The sequence below is a fragment of the Pungitius pungitius genome, chromosome 9 (genome assembly GCF_949316345.1).
Source record: "Pungitius pungitius chromosome 9, fPunPun2.1, whole genome shotgun sequence".
NCBI lineage: Eukaryota > Metazoa > Chordata > Actinopteri > Perciformes > Gasterosteidae > Pungitius > Pungitius pungitius.
In genome coordinates, this window is record NC_084908.1 from 4,389,082 (window position 1) to 4,401,087 (window position 12,006).

Genomic DNA, 12,006 nt, shown 5'->3' on the forward strand with positions numbered 1-12,006 from the left:
GATGGCCTGTTTTGCAATCCGTGCTGGTATGTAGAAATAATATAATCTCGTGAGAACGGTTGGGAAAACAAAGGGGAGCCTTTTTTGTTTTGTTGGGGGAGCTCCAGCATCAGTTGGCTGTACTCTCTGCACCAGCAGGTTACACTGAAAAAAAACACTGCTGTGGATTCATCAATATGGGAAGATGTGACAGTCACACACGCGGAACAATCATTTGGCCGCTGCCACCCTTCCCAAGAGAGAGGATCATTAGCGCCTTTCATGACAAGTGTGCTCTCTCGTGGGGGTCCTCTTCTTCTCAGCTGCAGAAAAAATAGAGATGACAGTAGAGAGGCCCAACTGTGGAGAAGAGGGTGCGAAGGGGTCAAGCGAGGGTTAAAAAAAGGTCCCGTTGTGAGTGGCCCTCCGGCGTATTCCTCCTAAACGTTTGAGGGGAAAGGAATCTGAGCCTGTGCAAAAAAAACAATAACATCAGTGGATCAGTTTTCTTGCATAATGAAAAGAGGGAGATAGATGTTAATGCAACTCCATCAAGAGGTGTGTGACAATCGGATTAAAAAAAAAAGAAGATGCGTAGATCTAGTTTTCGGATTCCAAAGAAGTAGAAGATATGACGGTTTGAAATTCACAAAAGAAGAAACCGTAACATTGTCAGGAAACACTCCATCTTAAAGAGGTCTCCACGCAGCCTTCGGGCAGCGCAGTTGTTCATCTGGAGGAGGATAAAGCAGAGCGCCGTGGCTGGGATTCAATAAAGCTTGCAATGTGAACAGATGGCTTTGATTAATGCACAGGCTTCAGACAGGCTCTCCCTCGATGCCTCCTATTTCCTAAATGAGACATTTGTGTGCAAATGTCTCGTTCGTCGGGTTGTCAACAGCAAGTCCTAAAATTAAAGCGGAAGTTCTGTGCATTTGTTACAAATAAAATAAATGGAACAGCTCTCCTTTGGCATTTCTCTGACAAACTTTAGTCCTCTGTCCTCAATGGTGGAAAGCAATTAAATACATTTACTCAAATACGGCGCTTAGGTACAATTTACCTGTTCTTCAATTAAGTATTTACATTTTTGTCTATTTTCTTCACCGGAAACTGTAGATAAATATATATATATATATAATCACCAAATATATCATGATAAATTCACAAGCTATCCGGCTGTATGATGAACACATAGATATATCATAGTCCTATAAGACAGTATTCTTCATGAGTACTTTTACCTCTGGTACTTTACCTTTTGTGTTGGTTCTTCATTGCGAAACATCTAACTGCTTCTCCTGTTGCCACCACTGTGACTTAGAGCCTGACACTCCATGATTTACTGCACGACTCGTGTTTGACAAAGACAGAGCAACAGGGTGACGGAGATCTCTCCTCAGAGGAGCGTAACCGCGGGCACAGACGCACCCTCATTGGATAGGTCAGGAGTCACATGTCATGTGATGTTCACAAGAGTATCAGCATCGCACGTTGAGGTACAACGGGGAAGGAAGTGAAGTGAAGGAGCAAAGCAACAGAAACCCTCAGCTCTAAACAGACGACCACTTTAATAAGATCACTCGCAGTACATTCAGTTAACACAAAGTGACAAGACGCCAACCCCACCTCCGAAACACGGTCTGTCACCCAACTCTAGGGGCCACTGACATGAACGACATCAAGAAACACAATGTAAGTGAGAACATAAATATCACAGAACGCATTGAATCATATAAAAAACAGGGACGAGGTTACGTGGAGATCCTCCCTAACAGAAAGAACAGTCGTCTTCAGTATGGACCATAAGTAACGATTTAGCAGAAGATGGATCAGAAGACGGGTATGACAGGTATAAAAAGAGAAAAACGTCCTGACAGCCCATTGCCGTACAAAAGATTGGCAGAAGCACTTGGCATGTGAGAATCCGCGTGACACTGCGCCTCGATGCAAAGGTCGCAAAGGTCAGAGCTTTTCCAGGACGCTTCTTTATTCACATGGGCCAATGATCTACATATTCAATGCATGCTCATATCATAAGGACCATGTACCGAACAACTAGGACAACATTAAACCGGCAGTTAGCTTATTTCATAGCAGCCTCTGGTGCCTATGGTTACATTAAATGTATCCGGCTTTATTAATGGAGGTATATTCATGATCACACAAACACATTAGCTCTACATAATACCTTCACGGGAACACACCCAGTTAGAGGTGTTGTTGTAACTTCAGAGGAACACTCTCTGCTCCTCTTGTGATTTTCCAACCAAATCCACAGAAGTTGGCGGCCTTGCCGGTGCGAGGCGAACTGAGGGAACGCGGCGAGGTCCCTCAGGAGAGCACCGTCAGCACCACCGTCCCACTCGTCTTCTTCTTCAGGATGTCCACGGCCTCGCAGTGGGTCGCGCCCTCCAGGCAGTGTCCGTTCACGGCGACGATCTGGTCCCCGCGCTTCAGCCTGCCGTCCTCCACGGCCGCCCCCTGCAGGGCGCAGAGACCAGTCCGTCACCGGGGTAACGGATACGGGCATCAAGGGCCGGTTCCACAGGAAATGCCATCCTGCTTATTTGATATTGCTTACAGCATATTTATACTCTCGTTACTCGCTCATCAGCTGTAAACAGCCTTAAAGGGACAGTTCGCCCACTAAATGAAACACATTTTTCAATCATAATCAATGTAGCTTGTTTCGCTGTGAGTGGCCGTACAGGTGCCCGCCTTCTCTCCAATAGAACGGGACTATGTGGCGTTTGGCTTGAGGGGAAAGACTCAATGGTGATGTCTATTTCTAGAAATCCTTCCCCAGTTTACTGAAAGACAATCAACGTTCCTCGTGAGCCGTGTCGTTTACACTGCAGCTAAGAGGAAAAGACTTTCGGGTGAACTGTCCCTTTGAGCCTGACGCTTTTATTATTGCGGGTTCCACTGTGCCACTGTACACGGACACGGACCCTCCTCCAGCCACGCTGAGCCCAGACTACATTTCATCCCCACGAGCCCCCCTACCTTGCTGAAGATGGTTTTGATGTAGATGGGCAGGTCTCCGTGAGGGCTGCCGAAGCCCCCGACGATGCTGAAGCCCAGGCCCGAGGAGCCCCTCTGCAGAGCGACGGTCCGATACGCGCCAGCGCTGCGGGGACAGAAGAGGGGTGAAACGCTGGAGGCGTGAGGCCGAGGCGCGCTGCTTCACTGAAATGTGCTGTGTGGAAGTAGAAGCATCTCATCACACTAAGCCAGACAATGGGGGGGGGGGGGGGGGGAGAACAGAGGTCTTTCTAATGTACTGAATGGGGGAATGAGATGAATCCCAGAGTCATCACTTTCAAAAACGGGACACGGAAAATGAGAAAGAAATTAGATTACATTTGGGTCACTAATGGACTTCTTTTAACCATTTTCTTGATTAAAATGTCAGTTCCTCGATTCTGAAGAAGACCATTACTTTAAAAATGCTTTATCTGCTTTGATAAGCTGCCATAAAAAACCCAAAAGCTGTTTCATTTATATGAAAGCTGTTTTTTTATGAACTTTTATCGGAAACTTGAATGCTTCCTGTTTGACCAGGAGTGCAATATAAAAGAGATTAGAAATATGAATGGAAGCACCAAGGAAGATGAATAAGTAAATGAAGCCAATGTGGTAGTTGGCAGTGCATCAAGGTAACGGAGAGAGTCCGTCATGATGGCCCAGATGTTTGTGGTCAATAACCAGATAATCTGGTGGTAAAAGGTCCCGAGGAGCTCTATCTAATAGTCCTGTTTAATGATTTCACGCCAGAATCCAGTACGATTTTTCCAACAGAAATGAAAGCCGCAAGAAGCAATGAACACGCACACTGGGGGGGTTCTGGCGGGACGCCGGATGACGCAGGTGTGCATCTCCGTGAGCGTCAGACACACAGCGAGCATTCCTTAGCAACACCGGGCAGCTTGCTGCTATTTCACTTTTGGCTTCTCAAGCGTCCTTTGCTTATAGAGCCGTTATGACGTGTGAAACTTTATATAGAGGCGAGTTAACAATAACAACAACTACCGGTGGAAACGTGCAAATTGTCCACAGCTTTGCATTTTGGCATCGGGAGGATCTTGAGATTCTTCTCAGCAAAATCAAGATGAATCATCTAGGACTGTGCTGTGGAACAATGTGAATAATGACTGATGTTCTTTTGGGGGGTAAACTATTTCTCTTCATAGAAAGCGGACATGAAGGAAAAAATGCACAGCCACGATGTGAAATCAATCGACGTGGCAACTGGTGAACGCGCTCTCCAAGAAGATAGCAAAGATCCAAGCAAAGAATACGCTTCTTTTACCTTTTGAAGCATCTCTATCCGTCAATACAGGATCATGCATAGAGAAATGCTCTTAATCTCAACAAAGACCCCGCCATTTTCTCTTCCAGGGACCCTTTCGGCCCCTGGTGCTACTTTTATTCTCAGGGCCTAAATTGGAATTTTTTGATGAAAATTTTAAAAAAAGCAAAAGTTTGAATCCTGAGAAACATTCTGTCCCAAAACAAATTTTGTCTGGATGCTTCTCAGGCGGTGAGTGCGCTTTTCGCGTCGTCACGACGAGGGAGCCGTCCTTTTCACCGGGAACGAAGCGGAGCGAAAGCATCGGTGCGACAGCGGGCGGCTGCCGGGGGATCGATGCTCACCAGGGGTTGTTGTGAAAGCGGGGCAGGCCGCTGGGTTGCCCTGACGACGGCGCGTGCTCGTCAGCGTGGTCCATTGTGCTGCGTCCACTAGAAGCGGCTGCCACCTACACACACACACACACACACACACACACAGTCTGAGCCGCTCACTTTCTGATAGGTTTGTCCTAATTATAACTCAATTAATTGCTTTTTTTTTCTTTTTACACACAACTCCTCACCGATATTTATTCTCTCTTCCAACAAAAACCTTCACAAAAGCTCATTAACGTGATGATAAAATCACTGACAGTTTCCTGCGGCACACTGAAAACGGCTGGAAACACTTTTGTTCCTGTTTTTATGCAAGTAATTATTTCTATAAAAAGTAATAATGACCTAGAGGGAGCACGGTATGGTTCACTGAGGAAAAAAACCTGCTGACACAATGGCAACGTAGTGCCTCACACAGGTTTTTTTCTGTGGATTTACCACGCTGCGTCCCGGCGGGACATTACCTGCAGACGGATGGTTCCGGTGGCGCTCTGCAGCAGGGCTCCAGCCTGGACGCGAGTCATTCCCTCCGTGGACACATCATTGATACTGAGGATCCTGTCTCCAGCCTGACACACACACACACACACACACACACACTTGGATATTGCTGGAGATAACAGTAAGCTGTCTTTTTATGATTAATAATGCCCTCTTTTCTTCTGCAGGAGGGTTCTTTGAATGTTCATATTCAATGCATTTCAGATTTCTGTAGTGTGTATTACACATGTTGTGTTTGGTCAGCATGTTTAAGATGCATTTCTACCGCTACACACTGTAAAAGCTATGCAATTCCTTATTGTGATAAAGAAACAGCTAGTGAAGCTTTGGTATTTAGCCTCGTCAATCTGGAGCTGTAGGTAAGGTAATAGTTATGCCAGATATGCCGTCACAGTCGCAACTCCAATCTTTGCCCTCGAATCAAGTTGTTACGCTTAAATGAATTGTTCCACCAACAGTGGGGACAGACTTTTTCACAAGGCGCACAGACGTCACCACTCCCCACCTGTAATTGATGCGTCTTGGCAGCCAGTCCATCGGTATCCATGGTAGCAATAAAAAGAGGCACGTTGTCATGGGGACTGCCCGCTCCTCCTGCAACACTGATGCCCAGGGAGTCACATGGACCCTGTGGTGATACCACACAAACACACACACACACACACACACACACACACACACAGGTACAGTAGACAGTAGACCCCGTTAGACAATATCGGTTAATCACATGTCACATATACAAACATACATATATATACATTCACTACCAAATACAGACTTTTGGAAAATATACTAAGTGTATATTTGTTATTTCTTAGTGCCTTACCTTTTGCATTACAACGTGTTTGGCGTCGGAATACTCTTGAAACGCTGTAGGAGTAGGAGCATATATATATATAAAGATAAATATATATGTTTGCGTGAACAGCAGCGTTATTTTTACATCAATACACTGTACGCATGTCACTGGTTTTGCTTTGAGGGCCGCAGGGAGACTCACAGTAGTTCCCCGTCCTGGTGTCTGTCTCCCTCTGGTGGCCAGGCGAAGCGTCACAGCCGCTGGACTGCGTCAGGGTGGAGCAGTCCGAGTCCTCGCTCTGGATAAAACACAACTTAAAGTACTCCTAAGGTCCACAAAGTACCACTGTTAAAATAGCACAACGAGTAGTAGTTGATAGCATCGAGTTAACCGAGTTGCTCACTCAGTTCAAATCATTAGGTAATAAAAAATTGTCACGGAGGAGACACCGGCAGCTAACCTGGCTCTGCTGGGAGTACTGCAGCCCCGCTTTAAAACGAGCCACCTCCAGGTGGAGCGCTCCTCTGCATCCCTAAGAACAAAGAGACTAGTGATTAGGTGTCACAAACACGACCATCGATCTGATGAAGGACAAATGAGAATGGCAAACTTGTTTAAGAACTTGGGTACTGTGTGAGCCGTCCGACCTGTAGCAGCCTCTGCACGTGTGCCTGCGATGCCGCGCGGACATCGTCCCCGTTGATTGACAGAATCTGGTCGCCTGGCAGCAACCTGCCATCCGAATCGGCTACGCCTCCTCTGATGAGATCTGACACAAAGATGCCCGTGTCATTACTGTTGAAAGAAAACTGAGGTCAAAAACTGTGACTGTTCCACGCCAGCCAACCAAATTAAGTGACCTTTGCCCCCGCGCTTTGGCATAGCGTCACACTTGATTGTGCAAATGATGTGTCCGTCATCTTGTTCGTCCTTACAGTAATGAACTCTGTGACAGAGTCAGTGACCTCTAAATGGGTAAAGGCTGAAAGCTGATACTCAAGACCTTCAGCCCAACAAAACACCCAACACGACTCTAAAGGACGGTTTTTATTATTTTTCAATTAATTAAAGTGTAAACATTGCTTTAAAAAATTTGAAAAACTATACCGACATGAACAATATCCTCGTATTCTACGACTAAATTAAATTGAAAATAGAATTGGAAACTTTGTACTTCCTCTTTCTGAATTTTCCTACATTTTCACCCCCATTGACAGCTTTGACTGTTTAACTTTGTAGTTATCAGGTTTGCTGACTATGAGAAAAGAAAACGTGCTCAAGGAGTAAATATCAACCAACTAACAGATCAACTGGCTCAACCTGTCAACAAGGAGGTTACCCTCCTGTTGATGAGACCTTTTGGTCCGATGTGAAGATACAAAATTGGTAATTTGTCAAGCAACATCCTAAAAAAGAATACCTCTTCCCCACAGTGGAGAAGCCCGGGCCCTCTCCGGGACGAGGCCACAGCTCCAGGCTGAAGACGTCCCACAGGTCCTCCTCCCTGTAGGCCTCCTGGTGCCTGAAGACGCAGAGGCGGACGCGCCGGGTTGTGAGCCGCAGCACGCCGATGGCCTCGTCGTGGGTGGCCTGCCGCAGGTCTATGCCGTTCACCTGGGGGGAGGCGAGGGAGACGCTTTAACGTACCGCAGCCGGATCTCAGTTGGCAGGCATTTCTTAGGCGTCTTATTGTGCCAAGACAAGCTTAGGTTGGTGCTTTCACAAACTAAAAGCAAAAGGTTAAAGACAAAAAACACCAGACAAAGCTGTTGCACTGACATGTCAATTACAAGATATGTGGATCATATTGCACTTGATGGTCTAATTCTTCCTAAATGGACCATCATCCACTACACTAAGACTACATTTGGTTTAATTAAAAAAGATGACCATGCTGTATAGAAGAAGACTGAGATTGAGACCATAAACTCATGTTTACAATCTTTACTGAGTCATTTTTTCTGGTAGACTCTATAGAACAGGAGGAGTGGCCATTAGAGAGGATATCTAGGTTTCAGGCACTGCAGCAGTGGCTTCACTCTCCAGACCTCATGGGGGCCGACTGTCCGTCTGAAGGTTTTGAGTCTTGTGGACGAGCATTTGTGTTGCTTTTGTCTCCAGTGAACCATCACATTGTCTTATATCTGATAATCTTCGTTGGAATTTGAACATCTCGCAAAAGGACTGTAGTTTGAAATTAGACGACTGTATAACACTGACATATTTAGAGAAAGAAATGTTAAATAATGTGTTAAAAATTAAATAAATTGAACAAAATGTCAAATCTCTTAGAAATGTATGAGCACTTTCACTTTAAATTTGAACACCACGATAAAATGATAAATGAATTCCAATTGAGCAACGTTTTATTGTTACACATTATTTTTCATGATATATATGATACAACACAGCAGATTTAGAGGAGTAGATAATAAGTTACCTCCAGTATGTGGTCCCCAGCCTGCAGCCTCCCGTCTCTCTGTGCTGCTCCTCCATCGGTTACCTCGTGGACTATTACTGCCCCCTGGTGGGCAAAACAAAAGCCTTCTATCACTAATCCCATCCCGTTTAATTGAAGCGTTGAACTGCTTTTGTCTCAATATTTAGCATAATCTACTTTTCACGTCATCGTGGTTGTGTGTTTAAATTGCCCGCCCTCACCAGCAGGGAGTCACATCCTCCGACGATGCTGAGGCCAAGGCCCACGTTTCCTTTGCAAAACTCTATGGTGGATTCCTCTCCTGCCACAACCGGGCAAAGGAGGGGGTCCGACATTACGGGGGCCGATCCCAGACAATCAGAGCGCCCGGCGGGAGAGGTCTGCGCGGCGCCGAGCGGTGGTGGAGGGGAGGGGAGGGGGAGGGACGTGGGAGTGAGAGAGCTGGGACGAGAAAGTGGCAAAGAAGAGGAGGGGGAGGAGGAGGAGGAGGAGGGACTGTTGGAGAGGTCGACAGTGACCCGCTGTTCCCCAATCAAACTGGACACCTGGATACAGAGAAGACAGGTGAGTCATACATCGTTAAATCAGCTTGACATTGTGTGTGTGTGTGTTTGTGTGTGTGTGTGTGTGTGTGGGGGGGGGGGGGGGGGGGGGGGCTGTACCTTGGCCCCTGGCAGGCCTGCCACAGGTTGATCACCCACGGCTCGTATTGTGTCTCCAGCATCTCTCCTGCCATCCTGCACCAGGACAGAAACAATGAAAGGTAAGCGAAGAGAGAAACCATGTGGAAGCACGAGTAATAGAATCCTCAGCTGATCAAATCAAATCAAGTTGGATAATACCTCACACTATTTATTGTCAGTTTTCAAATTGAACTGGATGAATTATACATAATCAAAATACGGATGAACCATGGATCATTTCTGGGAAATAAGGGAAGCATTTAAAGCTGTATGGGTCCTAAAAAAGTACTTCATTGCGTAAAAAGGCATTGACCGGACTCCTCTGTCCTGAGGCTTTAAAATCAGTTAATTCAGGTGTAAAATGATGCCTCCTGCCATCTTTTAAAGAGACGTTTGTGTGCAGTGATTATTGAAACAGTGCATTATGCGTTAGGGCTCTGATCATTCTGGGCTCTTCAGTTTAGGTTCCTGTGGGACGTTGCTGCTTTTAATAATATGGCCACGGCCCTCACAGGAGGCGCGCTGCTTTTACGCCTGGCGAGGGGAAGAATTCATCCTTCAGATTCTTGGTTAAAGGATGGCGTTGAGCTGTCCACAGGCATCATTTCGGTCTCTCTCTCTTTCTGTAAGTACATCTCACTGAACCCGCAGCGCTTACTGGGAAACCACATCTTTGATTGGCCGAGTAGCATCGCGTGACGCTATTGGTCGTTGGGTTTCCCGAACCGTTGAGGGCCGTAAAGGATGAAAAAGCAACGGCGGATAAAATGGAAGCGCTCCGTCAGCATTTTACTTCATCATCTTTAGGTGTGGGCCCATGTATTAGTGGTCCCTGGACTAAAGCCTCTTTACATCATAATTTACAGTTTTACAATCTTTCATATTCTTAATAAATAATATTGAACTGGGTGAGATTCAATCCTAGTATGTAGAATACACGAGGGAAAAGGTTGTCACACCTTACTGGCAGTGCCGGGCTGGATCAGGGACCGGGACACGGGCCCGTCCTTGGACTCTTGGCCGAGACCTATGTGATCCTGAAGGGTAAAAACAAACAGGTAAATGAAAAGAAATGAACAAAAAGAGACCCAAAATGCTCATTGTAACTTCCTGAAGGTGACCTGGGGTGGGACGGCGTGCTGGACGCCTGTGTATAATGTCCCGCACTCTGCTGCGTCCGTCTCACCCACAGCCGCTTTGTCCCTGTTCGAAACCACACCAAGAAACACAGTTGCTGTTACGTTCTGGAGCGGCGACGGAAGCGCCACCCTCGGGGCGCCCAGAGGTGGCTCCGCGCGTTCACCTGATGAGGACGACCTGGACTCTAGACGGAGCGTTGCTGATGATGTCCGAGGCGTTCTGGTGACTCCGGCCGTACAAGATCTGCCCGTTGATCTGCAAGAAGAATCACACGTTGGGCCGTCTCATTCCCCCCCCGACCTTCACCCTCTCCATCACGAATCCAGCACCCGCCGACCCTCTGCATAATCGGTCTGGTGAATCTGCAGCGGGGGGCACTCAACACTCTCTCCGCCCACGACCCACTGCTCTCAACATCTCATCCCTCCATCCCCCCCCCCCCCCCCGTCCCTCCCACACACTTCAAATCTCCGGCCCGTCCCACCTCCAGCAGCTCGTCCCCGACCCGTATCCTCCCGTCCAGACCGGCGGGCCCCCGGGGGTCTATGTCGGCCACGTGGACGCTCATGCGGGCCCTGGAGCCGCCCTGATTGTAGGAGAGGCCGATGCCCAGGCCGCGGGCCGCCGCGTCCTTCTCCAGCTCGATCATGTGCAGCCTCCCGGGCAGGCCGCCGTACCGCTGCAGCATCCTGTCTGAGGGGAGGGGGAGCAAAGCGGCGATAACGAGGTCTTCTGTGACACGGGTTCAAAAGAAGATGGATCTATTTGTCCGAGTCGGGAGCACCTCTCACACCACTTCATTGAGTCGTTGAGACCCAGCAGCACAAGCACTACAATGCCCCACCAAGGCAGCGACGGCGGTCATGTGCACGCGGCGAGGCAGGGGGAGGGGGTCAAACCTTCTTCTACGCCTTTAGAATGTTCCACAAAGGAAGAAGCACCTTGAGGACAGGCGCAGCGCTTTGTGATGCAGTTTGTTTACAGGCGCACATTTAATGCTCCTGGTGCATAAAGCAAAGCCAAGGCCTGGGGTCAGTGTGTCGGGGGTGTGGGGTGTGGGGCTGAAAGAAGAAGCTGGAACACCACCGGATGAAAAAAGCTCTTTCAAAGGACGAACCTTGAAAGCGCGAATGCAAATGTGAATGTGTTGAACCCCTGACAGTGTTACAGCGCGTTTTATTTTCCTTTTGTATCAAACGTGTGTTGTGTCTCCCCGGGACCACGAGTGCATGAGGGCGGCCTTCATCATCACCACCATATCTGTGGCCTTCATAGCGAGAACGAGCCCCCCCCCCCCCCCCCCGCCCCCTCCACTACCTGCGCTAATATCGCAGCGCTGCAACCTTCGGGGTGGTTTGTACAAGCTCCTCGTGTTGAGTGACGTCGACGTGACGCAGACTTACTCCTGGCGGCGTCGCTCCCGCTGTCAGCCGGCGGCGCGGCGCTCGCGGGGCTCCTCCTCCCCGCACGGTGGCATATCGGCGAAGGCACCTGGGGGGGGGGGGGGGGGGGACGATTTGCATTATTGAACAAGGCAGAGTTGGAGATGCCTCGAGGGGTCCCTCTGGGCCCCCCACCCCTGAGGCTCGTACAGTGTTGCTTTGGTGAGAAAATGAGGAGAAAAAAAACCTGCCGGAACAGGATGAATTAATGAACACTTTTTTTTTTTCTAATGTTGGCTAAAAATAACATGAAAGATGACCAGAATCTTGCATTATATCGTAACCGGTTCACGGGCACATGGGAGCAGAACTTCAAAAGAACATGCCGTC

General features: G+C 48.1%; 1 protein-coding gene across 1 annotated transcript in view; it reads right to left on the reverse strand.

Moving 5' to 3' along the window:
• Positions 1–1,547: 1,547 nt before the first annotated feature.
• Positions 1,548–12,006, reverse strand: part of si:dkey-92j12.5 (multiple PDZ domain protein) — a 25,587-nt gene continuing 15,128 nt past the window's right edge. The window contains 18 exon segments of the mRNA XM_062564334.1: positions 1,548–2,463; positions 2,989–3,112; positions 4,639–4,742; positions 5,136–5,240; positions 5,678–5,800; positions 5,999–6,042; positions 6,173–6,269; positions 6,432–6,503; positions 6,619–6,766; positions 7,392–7,585; positions 8,412–8,495; positions 8,633–8,956; positions 9,074–9,148; positions 10,054–10,131; positions 10,216–10,297; positions 10,398–10,489; positions 10,719–10,927; positions 11,638–11,833. Of these exon segments, the coding sequence (XP_062420318.1) occupies positions 2,314–2,463; positions 2,989–3,112; positions 4,639–4,742; positions 5,136–5,240; positions 5,678–5,800; positions 5,999–6,042; positions 6,173–6,269; positions 6,432–6,503; positions 6,619–6,766; positions 7,392–7,585; positions 8,412–8,495; positions 8,633–8,956; positions 9,074–9,148; positions 10,054–10,131; positions 10,216–10,297; positions 10,398–10,489; positions 10,719–10,927; positions 11,638–11,833 (2,301 nt within the window). The 3' untranslated portion in view covers positions 1,548–2,313.